An 18,213-nucleotide genomic window follows, 5' to 3' on the forward strand; every position below is an offset into this window, starting at 1 on the left:
TTTCATCGTATTTACGGGAGGTCGGGTGGTGTTTACTGTTTCCACTGTTTCGTTTTAATATTGCCTCTTGATAGAGTAGTGTGTTTTATTCTGGGGGATTCTTGGTGTGGCTCCTCCACATTTACTATATTTAGTATTTAGTTAGATGGGGCGACAGGCACATTGCTAGTTGGAGATAGGGCGCAAGCAATAAGCAGGGGTGCAGGGTGGGGGGAGGGGTGTTCGGCTTGTTAGTGTTTGTAGTTTTTGTGTTTGAAATCCTTTAGAATCCTGATATGGTGTTATTGCGGTGCGCATTTGTGTTTTGGGTGGATGGGTTCTGGTGGGGGTATTATTAGCATACTTTATCCAATTGTCGCGTAATTCATTATTGTATTCGGGATGCGGCTGTAGTATCGTACTGTTTGTCGCTCCACCCTTCCCCCTCCCTCCTACTTTGGACTGCTGCTCGATGTTTATCCTGTTTCCCGGGGAGGTAGGATTGGTGGTGGGCAATTAATTGAATATCCTGAATGTAATACGGACGTATACCTGAAGTTGCTTATGAGTATGCTTTATTGATAGTTTCCGTCCACTATGTCCTGTATGTATATTGTTTATCCTTTCCTTTCGCGATGTAAGTCACCGCTATTGTATTCCCTTTTTTGTTTATTCAATAAAAAGAATTTAAAAAAAAAGTCTCTATATTCTTGTTGCTCTAGACTCAATGAATGTCTTGTATCCTCATTGTTTAGTCTTATCAATCGTACTTCAAAGTCTAGGATGTTGCGCTATAACGCCTCTAACTCTTTCCTCTTGTCTCTTCTACGTCCTTGACAAGCCGGGTATACGATTTGCGTCCACAACCTCGCCCGCAATAAATATCACGTTCGCCGTATATGGGAAACAAATTACACGAGGGGGGATATACATCATAGGTGACGTGCTACGTCGTACATCTATCCTATACACCGCCCATAACGATATCAGGGTCTCGAGTCCTGGGAATTAAAGAATGCTATAACCGGCGCAGTCATACATTGCAGCCGTAACGGATGACATTGGTGCAATATTGGAATCTATTGATCTCTATAGCCGTTATTTCTTAAGAGTAGAAGATATTGCCATATCATTTTTGATAATCCGATTATGACCTACGTACTGAGATAGGAACTCGAACACATGAGGCAGAGTTTTGAAGAACTCCAAACAGAACAGGTTATAACAGAATTAAATCATGGGGCTGCCTGTGGAGGATTAATCTCCGAGCACTACAGTTGTGGAGGATCAATTCCTGAGCACTATATATATTTTCTTCGTACCCAAGAGTTATTTTTAATTAGAATAAGAGACAACAAATTATTCTGTCTTGAAAAAGGTGGTGCATATCGAGCCATTACACCGAAATGTGTCGACGCATACAATTTTGAATTAAATCTAAGGAACTATTAGGGTGCCATCTAATGATATCAGTCAGACATGATATATATATTCTAATCGGATTAATACTTTATGATGTTATTCTAATGATTCACTTCCTTTTTTGTCTCTTATGTATTTTTTTAAATATTTTTACTTATGTACTTGGACAATTTATGTATGATAAGAATTTTTAATGTTGTGTTTTTAACTACTTTTCATTGATTGATCAATAAATTGCATCACAATCTTTATTAGATGTTGGAAATACTTGTTCTTCTTCTGTATTAATTTTGGACATATATTTTTGGGGCATTCTGATCTTTGACACCAGTGTGAATGAAGTGTGTTTTGTATTTTAGTAACTATTATATTTTTTACGATATTCTTCCAAGGGTCCTTTCCTTTGTTGCTCTTCTACATCCCACCATCAAAGAGTGGGCTTGTCCCCTTATTACTGTTTGTAAGCCTCACAAAGTGTCCCCACTGAACCCACTGAGTTTCAATTTCCCTGAAGTATTGGTCTGTCGCCCTAGTAAGGTCTTCCCTAATCTTTGGGATTTTAATGTATGAGGTGTTGATGGCAATTCCTGGTCGGTTGCTTGCCAATAGTATATCGTGCTCAAATTGGGGAGTGATTCAATATTCCCCGAGGGAGATGCCTTATGTTTCTAAAACCGGTTAGTTGGGATGAAAATGAAACTAAAAGGTCAATTTGTGAGAGGCTACCGTGCACACTGGAGTGGAAAGTGAATTCCTCAGTGGTAGGGTTAAGTGTTCTCCAAATGTCAACCAGGCCCAGGGTGTCGAGGAACTCATCCAAGCATGTTTTTGTTGCAGGTCTTTTTCTCACAGGCAGGCGGTCCACTGCATCATTTAATGCCATATTGAAATCTCCAACTAGGAGGAGGTGTCCTAATGGCAGTTCTAGTATTAGTGTTCCTAAATCTGGAGGTGTTGCATTATGGAGTGCCGGTGGGACATACAGCGAGTGTATATTAATCGTTTCCCCTTCCCATCTCCCCCAGAGTGCTGCGTATCTACCCGCCTTGTCCGCCCATATTTTCTCTATTAGCAATGGGAATCGCTTCTTAAGGAGTATCCCAGTGCCTCTGGACCCCGAGGTGAACCCCGGGTGGATGATCATTTTTTTAGCCCCATTGGTCTAGGGCCTAACGTATTGCCCAAGAGATGGGTTTCCTGCAGAAGGACCACATCGGGAGAGTGTTGCTTTAGGAATACAATGCCACGTTTAAATGTATCCCCCAGGCCATTCATATTCCACTTCACTAGACGGATCTCAGGGATATTCTTCTTAGTCATAGGTAATAGAGACTACAGAGTAAGTTCCTTGGGTTCCTGGGATGATTAACCCTTTTCCTATTGGAGAGTGTGGTCCTTTTGCTGAGTGGTTCGAATGTGCATGGTGACTTAAGTGGTGATGTTCTATCCTGGTGTATCGTAAACAGTGTAAGGTATAAACCCAACGAGATGACTAAAACCCATTCTGACCCCTTCCCCTAGGACAATCCTCCCACCGCATCCCTGTCTGACAGACCTATTATGGCCCATTTCCCCCAACTCAGCAAAGAGCATGTCGTCCCTTCCCAAATAAAAAAAATTAGGGGACCGTGGGCCCCCACAATCTCAGCCCTCCACCCTGAAAAAGCAAATCTTCTGTCCTCCCCGACCAATATAGTAATAGAGCAGAATAGTAGTTATATGGGTCTTGGAGGCACATGGCTATCGCTGCCATCCGATCTCTAGGTTTGCCAGTTGTAAATCACCTTTCGTAGAAACTAGTACCTACTGCTGGGCCTGTGAGGCAGTCTAATCATATAGAGCACTGCTAAGAGTGTTCTTTGGCATAAAGGTCCCAGTCCATTCTGGACCATAGTTCCATCTGTGATTTGTGGAGGAGTCCTCCCCTTGTGCCAGTTCCACTGCAGCGTTTCCAGATGGGGCTGATGTTCCTCTTCGCCGGTTCCCTCATTGCAACTTGGATGGGGAGCCACTAAACGTATGCCATCCATCGAGCCAAGTCCACGCTTCCTCTGGTGAATCAAAGAACCATGTTTTGCTGTTGTCCTCAATACGCACTTTCGATGGAAAAATCATAAAGTATTTCACTCCCTTTGTCCTTAGGGCTTGTTTAACATTAAGGAAGCTGTGCCTCTGTCTTTGCACCTTCAGGGTAAAGTCTGGAAGGGCAGCATGGGCCATCTCCCATACCACGTCCAGATCTCTAAAATTAAAACGGCGGTTGGGGATAGGCCTGGGCAGTGAGCTGAACCGAGGTCTTCTTCCCGGCACTCTATGTGCTCTCTCCACCAAAAAGAATTTTGATAGACCGAGGGTTGTAGATGCTTGAGGATGAGATTCTCCACAAACAAATCTGTGGCAGGCCCCTCTGCCCATTCAGGGACCCCCAAAATGTCTACATTATTACGCCTTGATCTGCCCTCGTAATCTTCATGTCTCGCCATGGTTGCTTGGAGTTCGCTCACTTGGTCTGGAGGGCCTTGGTGTCTTGAAGAAGAGTTGCAGTTGTGTCCTCAACTTCCTGAATTTTACTGCCCATATTCCAGATGTCAGGAAAAACAGGAAAGGCTTGGACCCATCACTATCTGGCCTGGGCCACTCAATAACTCTCCAACAAAACAATGACTAGAAAGGTTGTTTAACCAATTACTTTTTGAATTAACAAAGGCAAAAAAATACTACGTTCGTGTGATTTATTTCACAACATTTGTGACTTATTTCATGCACATGTCAGTTTACAATGTTCATTGATGTCATAAAATAGACAACACAGCATTCAATATACCATACTTATGACATTATAACAAACAGTTAACACTACAACAAAAACACAATCTTGAAAACCTGAATTCGGACATGGCACCTGACACCTGGGCAAAGGCGAATAATACCTGGGGGTGTAATTTGGCAACTGGTTAAAATAAATGTATTTCCCAGACAGTATACAACCCTCATGATAACTGTGTGACCCTTTGGCCCATAAATAGGCAGGAACTTAGGAACTGAGAATGGTTTGCCTGATTTTTTGCGTGTTACATATGGACTGGCTACCTGTAAAATATTTGCAGGACACTCATTTTTTTGCATGCTTCGCTCTTATTACATTCTCATCCTCGGACCATCCCCATCCGCATGGGACGACTCCTCGTGGCCCACAGAACTGGGCCCCGCACCGACACCCACTAACCACGCACGCAACCTGGGATTCATCCTGGACTCCTCTCTCACGATGACCAAGCAAGTCAATGCCATCTCATCTTCATGCTTCAACACCCTGCGCATGCTCTGTAAGATCTTCCGGTGGATCCCTACCGGAACCAGAAAGACGGTCACCCAGGCCCTCGTCACCAGCCGACTAGACTATGGGAAGGCCCTATACGCAGGAACCACAGTCAAACTTCGGAAAAGACTCCAACGCATACAGAGCGCATCCGCACGACTCATCCTCGACATCCCCCACCACAGCCACATATCAGCCCGCCTGAGAGACCTGCACTGGCTCCCCGTCAACAAAAGGATCACGTTCAGGCTCCTCACCCACGCACACAAAGCGCTCCACGACATAGGTCCCGAATACCTTAACAACCGCCTCACGTTCTACACTCCAACACGCAAACTCCGCTCCGCCAGCCTCGCCCTCGCCACCGTCCCATGGATCCGCAGAACCACCGACGGAGGAAGATCATTCTCCTACCTGGCGGCCAAGACATGGAACTCCCTCCCCGCCCACCTACGACTGACCCAGGACCACCTCACTTTCAGGAAAGACCTCAAGACCTGGCTCCCCAAGCGCCTTGAGACCCTCACGGGTGAGTAGCGTGCTCTACAAATGTATTGATTGATTGATTGATTACAGCACCAATCGTTGTTCCCTCACCACCACATTGAACGCTTCTCATTCTATTGTAGGCATAGAGGAAGTGTCAACATTTTGGGAAAAAAACTTGCCAACTACGCCAGGCAATTGTGCACCATCTTCAAGCAACTGGGGACTGAATCTCCATGTTGGGACTGGTGTGGGCATCCTTCCCCACATGAGTGAGTTCAAGGGGGCTATGATCGGACAGTGTTTTTCCCAAGTATTACTTGCGGCAGCAGGGTGTGGGAGTATAGGATACGATCTATTGTGTATGTATTGGGGAATAGAAAGAGCACCTCTACATTTTTTATTATATTCAATTCTAAAATAACTTTATTTCGGCCAGTTTGATCATAAATGCACAAATAAAATACCACACATTTCATTTACTTTCCAAATAAATATAAAAAGGCCAAATACATACAATTAAAAAATTTGGGTAAACGCATAGCCAGATCAGCATACAACATTATAGAATACAGTGTAATCAATAATAGCAGCTAAATGGTCAGAGGTTCAATTCATATGAGTCACTGTAATAATAAAAAGTAGGAAGTACTAATGGCGATTGTAAAGTGCATGTGCCAAATATGCCAACAAATCTCCAGGCGAGGTTTAACAAATTAAAATTTTAACTACTCTGTTATAAACGTTTGATTCTCAAAGGCATCAATCTGGTATGACAGCAATTATCCATTCAAAGTAACTATAATGGACCATAACAATGATTCCAGATTGTTCCTATGGATTGCCAACGTTAAACAACGGGTGAGCAGAGGTATAATCACCGTCATTCATTTAATTTTTTTCTTCCTTTTTTTTACTATTATATAAATATATATATATTTTTAATTGATTTTAGGAATATTCTACGAGTGCACCACATAGAAACTATAAAGCCTGCTACCGAATAAACTATGGGGAGGCTGGTGTCTTTTTTCAAATATCCTATGGGCCTCAGAACAGCACCTAGTTTCCAAGTTTCTACATATCTAGACCAGCTACCTTTCCTTGCTTTGAGATACCCAGGGCAAAAATAAAAGCACATGGTAGTCTGTTTCTATGGTACAATCACAAGCCGGACACCCCTGGGTTTGTGAGCCCGCCCATATGTTTGTGAAGGAGCGGAGTGGCAGCACCCCATGTCTAAACTGGAGGTAAAGCTTCCTGGCTCCTGCCGGCTTGATGTCATCCAGAGCCGGCTCTAGGCTATACAGATCCTTAGTTTCTAGAAATGCTGCAGTTAACTTGCCTACTAGGGGATTGCTCTGCAATTGAGCCAGTTTGTGCTCCCAGTAACAATCCTTTAGTTCTTTCCTAGACACTATGGCGCATGCCTCCTTTGGATAGTCCCAGAGGTTACCCCGTCCCATATTCGTTAAAGTTCGTCGAACGTGAGAGAGCCAGGGTAATCTCCTTGTCCCCGGTAGACTCATCACCTCTCTAAGTTTGTCCCATAATCTTCAAGTTCTGGAGTAGACCATAGACACTGACAATATAAAATAGGACTAAGGTTTATTTCTTCAGCAATAGCCCTTACCTCTAAGCCATGCATCTATAAGTGCCCATCCTTGCATCCACGCCTCCAATGCTTTGGCCTGTCGTATTGCTGCTGCTCCTGGGAGTGGGGGATGCGATCTATCTAGCTGCATGTACAAGGCTGCATTATAATTCCCACCCAAATGCACGGGTAGTTGACCAAGTTCGCTAGTGCCGCACTAACATTTATTAAGAAGGCATCTTGTTCCAAGTTGGGGGCGTAAATAATACCCAGTACCAATGGCACACCATCCAGCTTTCCTCTCACCAGCACATATCTACCATCCCCATCCATGCGCTGATCATGTATCTCAAAAGGAACCCCCGCCTTGATCCACACAGCTGCACCCCTTGAAAACGCCGAATATGTTGTATGGTATAATTGCCCTCTCCATTTTTTCCACAGCTTACGGGCTTCAGAGGCATTTAGGTGTGTTTCTTACAGGAACACTATTTGAGATTAACGCATGCCCAACTGTGCATGGACACAATGTTGTTTGTGGATGGAGCCCATGCAAATTTATATGAGGACAGTGTCGTCATTTATGCGATGTGTGTGTGTTAGTGGTGCTCCTTTCTGTTTCACGCCCTTCCTTAGCTTGTGTCGTATCTTGTGTGCAAGTGTGCCCTTCATAACTTATAACTTCATAACTCTTGCAAACCTTGGTCAAAACTATCCCAATACAGTGGTCCAACCTTAGACGTGTGTTCGACCAAACATTTTTTTAAATTTTTTTTATTTCAGGATTCAAACATGGACAGTGCCAAATATGAGCAGTGTATCAAACACATATCATGGATTCACAGTCCGTACAGGTTACAAATATCAAATATAATAGTATGTTACGTTTCGTTTAGATTCCCTTCTGTTACAACAACTCCCCCCTCCCACTAACTACCCTGGCACTTATACATTTCAAGTCATAAATCTCTCATACTGCGTTCATATTATCTTGGAAAAAAATACAGCCTTAATGTCCAATAATTCCCTGCCATTTCCATTTCACTCCCTATGTTAACAGATCAACATGTTCTTATCGTTGTACGTTACTTTCGTTCTGTCTTTCTGCACCTGGTTGCACAGCCTCAGTTGCCGCTATATGGTATTCATTGGGGAAGGGGGAGGGAAGGGGGGAAGAGGGTGGGGGGGGAAGTGTGGGGGACGTTGGGGGGGATGTGGGGGGGTAGGGATGGTAGCATCTACTTAGCTAATTTTGCAACTCTTCACCGTTGTCTTCATTCGCTGTTTGAGGCAGGCTAACATCAGCACCTGATTCAAAATCTATTAGTATTGCATTCCATTCCAATGAAATGGGGTTTCTACGTAGGCCTCTACGCTCCTCCCGTTGTAATTCTGCACTCTCTGCTTTCCCCCACCGCAGTACCTCCCCGTGCCAAATGTCTGGCTCTGGTGGTCTAGCCGATTTCAATCTCATAGTTATTGTTCTCTTTGCCAGTAATAGTGCCATGTCAGCAAAGCGGGACGCTACACTCCTTTTCTTTTCAGTAGGGCCCAACCCCACTATGCAATATTCTACAGAGGTGTATGGTCTTACTGGTGCTACCCTGGTTAGTTCTTTATGTACCGTTGTCCAATAGTACCCTAACTTTGGGCATTCCCATAGCATGTGTAACAGTTGTGCGTCATCCGCCTTGCAGCGGGGGCACGTGGCCGCAGCATCAGGAAACATGGTCTGTATCCGATGCGGAGTGAGGTATGCCCTGTGTATAATCATTAGTTGAATAAATTTAAATTTTGGGTTCCTCAAAACCTTTTTAGGGAATTTCAGAATTCTCCCACTCTTTGTCTCTAAAGGCTCTTCCCTCCCAACGTTCACGTGTGGGTTGAAGTGAAATGGCCCTACCAGTTCTGATGCATTTCCTCAAATGGCTACCCGCTCCCATTAAATATTGCATAGTAAGCAACGAGTTTGTGGGCGGTTCCGTACCAGTTGGTGCCCATGTCAGTGTAATATAATGTTTAACTCTGGCATATAAGAGAAATAACCTCTCAGGGGTCTGATGTGTTCTGTTAAAGTCCGCAAATGGCATGATATTGCCATTCACAAACAGGTCCCCCACTTGCATGACGCCTGTCAGTTAGTTTGTGTTCTGTTAGTGCGTTCGTCCCAAGCGGAATCCCCAACAGTGGTATCGTGGGTGCATAGGAGGTCGCCGCATTCGTATACCTCACTGCTTTCTTCCAGCAACCAATAGCGAGTCTAAGCAGAAGTGGTGCCGAACCAGGGATTTTAATCTTTGGCATCAATAGTTTATGAATGGCGCCGTTTGCTCTGTCCGCTTCTGTCATGTTTATCTCATGAAGATTGCGGCCTGCCAGTCAGTAAGCTAGCCATTGCAGTTGGCATGTGTATCCATACGCCAACATATCTGGTACTCCCATGCCTCCTTGTGCAGTCGGTAGTTGTAGTTTGGCGAGACTAATGCGTCGTCTACCCGAACCCCACACCAGTTCTGTCAATATAGTATTTAGGGCCAGATGTAGGTAAATCTATTTTACCACTTCTTAAACACGGAATCATACCGATTCGGTATTTAAGAAGTGGTAAAATAGAGGGGGGGGGGGTGTAGGTAATACAGACTCTGTAAATACCGATTCGGTAATGCCCATTGATTCCTATGGGCATTGAAGCCCATAGGTATCAATGGGCATTACCGAATCGGTATTTACAGATTCGGTAAATACCGATTTCAGCAAGGGTGCAGGGGGTGTCACTTTGACACCCTCTAGCACCCCAAATACAGGCATGTGTGCCATGTGGCAGACAGACATGCCCTAAGGGCATGTCTGTCTGTCACATGGCATAGGTGTGCATGCACACATGTGCATGCACACCTGGATTCAGTATTTTACCACCCAATTGGATTGGGTGGTAAAATACCGTTTCTGAAAGGCCTTTGGGACTCAGAAGAGTCCCACCTACATCTGGAAATTACCGAATCGGTAAAAATATCGATTCGGTATTTTGCAGATTCGGTAAATTTACCGATTCGGTAAATTTACCGAATCTGTAAAATGATGCCCCTACATCTCAATCACCAAATACCGGTCGGTAACGGCCGAATTCGTCCGTTACCGACCGGTATTTGGGCTCCTACATCTGGCCCTTAGTGTTTTAAATATATGTGTGGGAATCATAAGTGGTAAATTCGTAAAGAAATAAAGAAGACGAGGTAGAACTGGAGAAGTGTGGCTCTCTGGTTAGAAGCGGCAGACCCTGAAGCAGAGGTCGGCCCGGGACCAGGGTTCAATTCCCGTCACGGCAGGGTCTTGGGTCAATGTCCGCGGACTCGATAATTCTCGCCTAGGTGCCTAAGCTAACCATGGGTCCCACTCTGCAACTCTGGGCAATAGCTTGCTTAATCTCCACAACGGCCCTATCAGCGCCGGGGATGCCTGGCTTCACCTTGGGGGTGCCCAGGAGAGACCATCTCACAGGGAAAGCCAGGACGGGTTCCCCAGCGGTATACAGCGCCAGGACACTGCGTGATGGAGTAACAGTGCGCTTTACAAGTATACATTTACAGAACTACCATTTTAGAGATGGCCACTCTTCCGGCCTCCGACAATGGCAGCGTGTTCCAAACCTGTACTTGCGCCTTTAAAGCGGTAATTGCTCTACCCAGGTTTCCGTCCAACATGTCTTTCGTCTCTCTGTATATTTGTATCCCTAAGTACTTGAAGGTCGTCGCTGCAATCTGCAAGCGATATGGGGTGAACCGCATCTGTGCGTCCTCTCCCGCGGCACTAAACCAGTGTTCGACCAAACATATGCCATCCGTGGCAACATTCTAAACAAAATACAGGCAATCGCCGGAGGGTGAAGTAGACCAGCCGCAGTCATCCCTGTTCCCCAGCAGATATAATGTAATGTTCCAGGGGAGGGTCCGAGCTGAATATAGGGGAGAGGAACAAAAGATAGAAGGGGGGGTGTCTTGCTAGCCGGAACCGGGGCCGATCAACCCCACCACAAAAAGTCTATTAATGTTTCTACAGGTAGATCATCCGTTCATATATCCGTTTAAGGTATCGCCAGCTTTCAGTTTCTTGTCTGGACCTTGTTTGTTTTAATATTTACGAATATGCAGATTGACTTTGTGGTTCGTACTCAAGAGATCTTCGATTTCCTGTATTTGAAGGTCGCTTCTTTTACTCTTTTTTGTGTGCTGTTTACGTCATTCTTGCATGGTGGATCCCACATCCCCGGCTGCGTGAAGGTTGGGGAACTTGCGTCGGACTGTGGCTCTGGGCGGAACGTAGTGGGGCACCCCTTCTGTAGCCACAAGAGGGGTGCGGCTGGAGAGACCCAAGGACTTGGCCGTTGCCCTTGAGTCCTTGAAATGCTCTAGAGCGTTGTCCGCTTTGTCGCCAAAAATGCGATGGCCATCAAAGGGCATGTCCATGAGAGTATTCTGGACATCCCCAGAAAAAACAGTCAATCTCATCCCGTGTAGCGTTGAAGGGCTACCGATGTGGAAATCGTCCTGCCTAGGGAGTCGGCGGTATCCAGCCCACAATGGATGGGAACTTTGCCACATCCCTCCCGGCTGCAATAGCCTGGGAGAGCACTGTACGGGCCTCCTCCGGACACCAAGGCAGCACCTACACAACCGTATCCACCACAGTGTGGGAATAACGGCCCAATAGACATGCAGTGTTCACCGACCGCAGTCCCAAGCTGGCGAAAGAGAAAATCTTTTCCCAAGATGATCCAGCTTCTTGAATTCCCTATCCGGTGGAGCGGTAGGGAATGCGTTCTTGGAGGTAGAGGCTTGGACCACCAAGCTCTCAGGGGAGGAAAGTGGGGTCGCCCTGAGTCGGGTGGTGGCGTCAGGCAATCATCCTATCCATGGGAGCCCCCATGTTGGGCCTGGACCCGGTGAGGCTTCATTAAATGGCAGCATGGGCTTCGAAGAGCTCGCTTGCAGTTGAAGCACCTCCGTCAGAAGGTTAGTCCTGACCGCCACTGTAGGGAGGTCGAGGTTGAGAGCATTGTCCACCCTACGGAACACCACTGCATATGACGCTCCCTCCTCTGTAGCCACCGTAGGAGGAGACAACATGTCAAGGTCAGGGGAGATGTCCAGACCACTGGCATCCCCCAGTTCCTCTCTCCAGGCCTGTTCGCTGTCCAACTGGTCAGTCAGAGGGTCACCTGAATATGAATATGGGCACAAAAACCCCACCCAACACCGGATTAGGCGTTGGACGATACCGGTCCGGCTCCGGGTTTACATCAGGATGGAGGCCAGGGTCGACCCCGGCCAGGGGCCCGACCGGCGTCTAATGCGGTAGGGGGGCCGGAGGAAGCGGCGCCGGTGGAGGCGTAATAAGGTCGACCGGCGTGGATCCGGATCCAGGCCTGGATCCAAAGGGGGCCGCCGGCGGAGAAAGCCTAGGCCCTCCCACCGAGTCTGTGGGGACCGAAGGCGCCCCGGCGGTTACGGGCTGCCCAAAGATGGTGTGCATCGCCTCATAAAACTTACGAAGCTGGACTCAAGTGACTCTGGGTCCCGGGTAGGGAAGGAAACTTGGAGTTGACTATTCAGGCTCTGCATGCAGAGCCGCGGGAGGGACACCGCCCACATCCCTCGTCGCGTCAGGCAACAAACGGGGAGAAGTCGAAGTGTGAAGATGCTTCTTCGACTTCTTCTTGTGCTTCAACTTACCTGACCCCCGAGTGCAAAGACTTTGAATACTTCGAAGAATGGTGATGGCCCGCGACTGCTCTCTTGACCTCCCTCGCGACGGGGACTTCGAACGGCGCGGAGCCGACTGCCGGCGCTCAAGAAGCTTTTGGGACCACTCCCGCAAAGCCTTCGGAGCCATGGACCTGCAGTCGGAGCACGACTGGGGGTTGTGGTTGTGCTCCAGGCTAAAGAGGCACATGCGGTGCAGATCCGTAACCAACATCAGTCGAGAACAGGATCCGCAAACCTTATAGCTGGGCATCCCTACGTGCACCAGGATTCATAGGCTCAAAAAGACGTCGACAAAAGTCGCTCAAAAAGTTCAGTCAAAAAGTGACTCTGTAGTCCAGGCTCTCTCCGGATCTGCTCTGGCTGGCGCGGAAAAAGAAAGAACTGACGTCAGCGCGCGAGGGCGTCGTCCAAGTAGATACCGTGACATCATCCCGGTGACACAAACACCAACGACGAATGCAGAGCCGACCGACGCCACCTTACGACGCGCAGAGGTACTGCTGACATAAAACATTCCGGATCCGGTCTGACGCCTGGGGGAATAGTCTAAGGTAAGGAATTTATAACTAACTGTTTCTTTCAGATTCATTATATAAATTAAAATTATTAGTTTTATAACTTTTTTGTAAGAAGATATAAGTAAATATATTTTAATTATTATAGATGTTTTTAATTTTTAATTACGTTTATTTGTTACATTTAAGATATATATTAAATATGTTTTAATTTTTTTTAAATTCATTTAACTATTTAATATGTATTGCATATTTATTTAAACATCAATATTTTATACACCTATTTAATGACAGATATTTTTTCCCGCCATTTTTGTACTTGCCTTTATAAGTATAGGATGTTGATATTTTTTACATCCATATTTTCATCACAATATTTTTGTATGGGAATATTTTGAGTGTCGATATTTTGTCAGTGTACCAATACCCACTGCTAGACCTTGCGGAGCCAAAGCTAAAATAAACAACAAAACAACTGACAGTTTGGCTTGCAAAGGGGCCAGTGTTAGGGACTCAACACCAGTTCACAAACTTATCCGGGTATAAAGACTTTGTTTATGGAGGTTTGGCCACAACCAAAACATTCACAGCAAAGGGTTAAAATAAACACAGTCAACTATTGCCATTCCATCTCCACGCATGGAAGCATAGCCTGAATGCTTCTTATAGAGAGAGTGCTCTTGAGAAATCCAATATGCAATTATTTGACACAGCCCATTCTCGATTGTGGTGAAAACATCCAGGCAGGGCTCCTTCAGGGCTCTCCCCATTGTCAGATTTCCTGTGCAACTTTGGGATGCTACCACCATTTGTGAGCAGACACGTGTCGCCAGCGGAGCTCAACTACCTATGTGTTTAAAGATGTCGACGAGTGGTTCATGATCAGAGAGCTTCCCTGATGCTCAATATAACTCCAGTGGCACAGAGCCTTTTGACACAGTGCCTCATAGCAGTGGTCTTGTCTGTGAGAACTGGTACCGTGCTTCCTTTGATGGACGGAAGAAATGCCTTAAAAACTATGCGGATGGCCTGCAGCTCCAGCAGATTTATGTGGAGACCGGTTTCCACTGGAGACCAGAGTGATCTCTACCTATCCCAGATGACCTACCCATCCCAGCAGGAATGCATCTGTACCTGCTGTCAGCTTCGGGTGGAGAAATGTAGCGGGGTCTGTAGGTGGTCAGGATGCGATCTAACAGCCACCACTGCAGATATTGTGCTGTCTCCTCTGAAAACCAGATATCATCAGAAAGGTGTCCGTAGTACTGGGCCCACTGACCCTACAGATCTCACTGCAGAGCCCGCAACTGGCATATGGCAAAGAGGTTGCACGAGTTCAAGAAGCTCATGAGCCACTTTCACTGAGATCCAGGATGGAGGCTTAAACATCAGAATCATAGCACGAATAGTCTGGGCTCGTTGCAAGGGATTAAATTCCCGGATCTGCACAGTGTCCAGAAGAGCTCCTATAAAAGAAATCCTCTGCGAAGGAGTCAGTTGTGACTTCAGCTTGTTGAAGAACCCAAAGATGTCAGAGGCTGCACTATCATCTGGAGGGGGTCAACAACTGAATGTGGCAAACTCGTCATCAACAGTCAGTTGTTGAGATAGGGAAAAACTGGTATCTAGAACCTCCAGAGATAGGTGGCGACCATCACTTTCGTGAACAACCGATAGGTGCTACTAAGGCAGAAGGGAAGCATAGGAAACTGAAAATACTCCTAGCCTAAAATGAACAGTAGGTGGCATCTGAGGACCGCAGGACAGGTATATGAAAATATGCATCCAGCAGGTCCAAGGACGTCAGTCGCTAGAGTCCCGAGCACACAGGCTCTGGGCCAGCATGAGCATTTTGTATTTGACCTTTCGTGGAAAGATATTCAGAAGTTGTAGGTCCAAAGTTAGCAAGATACCCCATTCTTTTTTGGCACATATAAATAGTGTGAGTAACAATCCACTCCTCCTTCTGAGTCTAGTACCCTTGGACAGTAATGCTTATGCCTCCTGTAGAAGAATGGACAGGAGATTGGGACCAGGGTTTTGACCAAGAAACCATCAAGATATCGGTGACAGCATCATTAAAAGTGAGCAAAGGCTCCGAGGTAGTTAGTCTTGGCTGAAAAAGTGAAGAAAAGATGTACATTTTGGTCTCGACGAAAGGCAGCTGTAGATCTAAGACCTCAGCTTTAGGAGGCCCTTTTTGTGATTCATGGCCCAAGTGGCAGGTCAACCCGTGCCTCATGGGATGTGAGAAGACCACAGGACTCTTGTAGATCCATGTACAAATGATCATGTGTATAATGGGAGGGTGGAATTGATCTCTATCCATACCATCATTATCCACATCCTAGGATGTCCTTTCAACAGAGTCAAAGGCAAAAATATAATGGATCCTCTGAAAGCGTGTCCGCCTGGGTAAAAGGAGCCATGTCCGAGTCAGGATGTATGACGTCTGGTTTAGTAATTCTGTAGCAAGACATTGATCGAGCTGTAGTCAGTTCGGTGCCCAACATCAAAATCAGCACTGGATCCTCTTCTAGTGCCGCGAGTACTGGTGTCAATGTGGAAGAGCCTGATACATAGTTAGGAGCTGGAGTTGAAGATTGTACTGGAGTCAGTACTGGACCGAGACGGGCTCAAAGAGGTCAGATAGTGTAGAGGAAGGATGAGCCAGCAATACCAAACTAGGGACCCTATCAATTCCTTGAGGCCTGTAGGCTCACCAATGGAAGTCGGAAGCACACTAACAATCTGCAACATGGCCTATTTAAAGGTTTCAATCAATTGTGGCATCGCCAATGGCCTGGGAAACTTAGGGAGAACTGGATTCAGCTGAGGAATGGGCTCTGCAACCAGAGACATCAAGGGTGAATGGCTCACTTCATGCTGCCTTTACTGCCATATTCTCTTTCAACATCAGTATACTGTATAAGAGGCATCAGTAGCGGCAGTGGGACTAGAACAAGTCGAGGATGACAGAAGATAGACTCAGGGGACTTAGGGAGACAGAAGGTCAAAAAGGGCCTTGTGCTGACAAAAGTCAAAAAAGCTCTTACAGTTACAAACTGTATCCTCACATGCAGCTGATGAGCTTCCAATCACTGGCTCTTTTAATGCCCTGTAGGCATGGGCTAGGGGAGTTGGGTGGAATCTGAAAACTGTGATCCTTGTGCATGCCTGTCCGGGATGAGTGTGTGCCTTCCACCCCATTACATCTCTCAGGAAAAGGATCATTGGATTATTGGACACAAATTCTAGATTTAGTGAAACTACAAATGTCGTCATAATTGCATTCAGATTCCCATAAGAATTTAACTACTGGGCACAAAGGCCCAGATTGATTGGGGACCCTGGATGATATGAATTTTAGAGTAGCTGCATTATTCGCCAATATGGATCTTGAAACCTTTACCCAATACATTCAGCGGCACCCAAAGAGAATGCACACTTAATGTCTGGAAAACCTGCTGCTACTCACCACTGGTATCAGCAGTACTTATGGTTATGGGGGTTCTCTGCATGTCTGGTCAGTGATGTATAGAGAATACCTGGGCACCCACAGTGCCAGCTCTATAAGGGCCAGGGGATTAATGATAAGTGAATTGTATCCGCCTCAGAAGCAAACACAGCAATTCTGGTGCTACATTTCAGTTATCTGCCTAAGTGAGACAGCTTAGCTTTAGTATATAGAAAAAATGTGGTCCTAAAAAATGTAAACGAAAATGTACTTTCGTGGAATAAGAGTTATCTGCATATCAGATTCTGGCAAACAAATACACTGGATCTGAGACATGGTAATTTAGAAGAATTACAAAGTTGTAGAGCCAACACAGACATCATTTTGCCGAACAAATAATATAGGACTTCACCCAAGCCTACTAAGAAGCATCATGCCTTAAGTACCATCATGCTTTTAAGCGAACTTCTGGACCATAGAGCTCTAGCAGTTTAAGGGCTAGGGGGAATTGGAGACAAATGGTACTTGGGACCCTGAAGCTCCTGGAAATGGCTAGGCGGTACTTAGTGTAGGTGGGGGTTAGGTGAGTACAGCATGATTTATAATGGTTGCAAACTGCTAGCAACTCTGGGACTGTGTACTTCAGATGCTCCCTGTGTCAGTGACACAACTAGTATCTAGAAACACTTGCGTATGCCCAAACCTGGCATCAACATCCAGTGTAGGTCTGGTGAGGTTAATGCAGCATTACTGATAATGACTTCAAACTGCTGGCAACGAGGGATTATGCACTTCAGATGCACCCTGTGCTAGTGGCACAACTAGTACCTTGTATCTAGAAACACATGCATAGGCTTATTCCTGGTATCAATTCCCAAATGCAGGTGGTGGTAGGGTGATGGCAGTAATACTGATATTTGTGTCTTGAAACAAGTATTTCTGCCTAGGACTGTATTCAAGAATTCCAGGCAAAGTCAGATTTGTATGCAATAGGACTTTGTCAATATTATCTTTTTTGTTGTATTACAATTGTATGCACTTTGGGTATGTTTACCAGGGCCAAAGAAGTTTCCTGGCATGTGAAATGCAACATTTATTATTTGACGACCTTCACGTGTTGAGTGTGCACCATCTTAAAATCTGTCTTTTCAAGCAATGGGGCAGCGGCGACTGAGATGCACTTTGAGTTATCATTTGAGGAGCGCAGATCCCAAACACAGCATCCATGTATTCACATGTAGAGTCTCACTTACTTAACAACAGTGAATTTGATAAATTCTGCTGACTCCAAGATCCGCCGCATGGAGCTAATGTCCAGGTAGCTGGGGGCTTTAAACGTGACTCCTGAGGGCATTCCATCCACCACCACACAGCCAGGGTGGCTGGTCATTTTTCTGTATGGCACTTTCACTGGGTGGTTCACACCAATTGCCTCACCTGGTTTACACAAAGATACAACAAAAATGAGAGTAAAGATAACAAACACTGATAACAGAAGACGGGACAGGGAAACCTAAGGCAAGCGCAGGGTTTATCCAGTGACCCATTTTAGCGCGTGGTTGACATGGCCTCAACATGAAGGACCCCTTTGCGTGCTGTTTATGCATGGAACATCCAACACCTAATCAAAACAATTCACTGCACGCAGCAGGGCAAGATAACACTATCAACGGGGCAAG

At 45.9% G+C, this 18,213-nt stretch overlaps 1 protein-coding gene across 8 annotated transcripts in view; it reads right to left on the reverse strand.

Moving 5' to 3' along the window:
- The window catches only part of GTF2I (general transcription factor IIi), a 1,750,178-nt gene that overhangs the window by 77,640 nt on the left and 1,654,325 nt on the right, over nucleotides 1-18,213 (reverse strand). For all 8 annotated transcript variants that reach the window (XM_078679426.1, XM_078679427.1, XM_078679425.1 and 5 more), the window contains one exon: nucleotides 17,788-17,971. In XM_078679426.1, the coding sequence (XP_078535552.1) occupies nucleotides 17,788-17,971 (184 nt within the window). The remainder of the gene's footprint in view (nucleotides 1-17,787; nucleotides 17,972-18,213) is intronic.

This window comes from Lissotriton helveticus, chromosome 3_1 (assembly GCF_964261635.1).
Source record: "Lissotriton helveticus chromosome 3_1, aLisHel1.1, whole genome shotgun sequence".
Taxonomy (NCBI): Eukaryota; Metazoa; Chordata; class Amphibia; order Caudata; family Salamandridae; genus Lissotriton; species Lissotriton helveticus.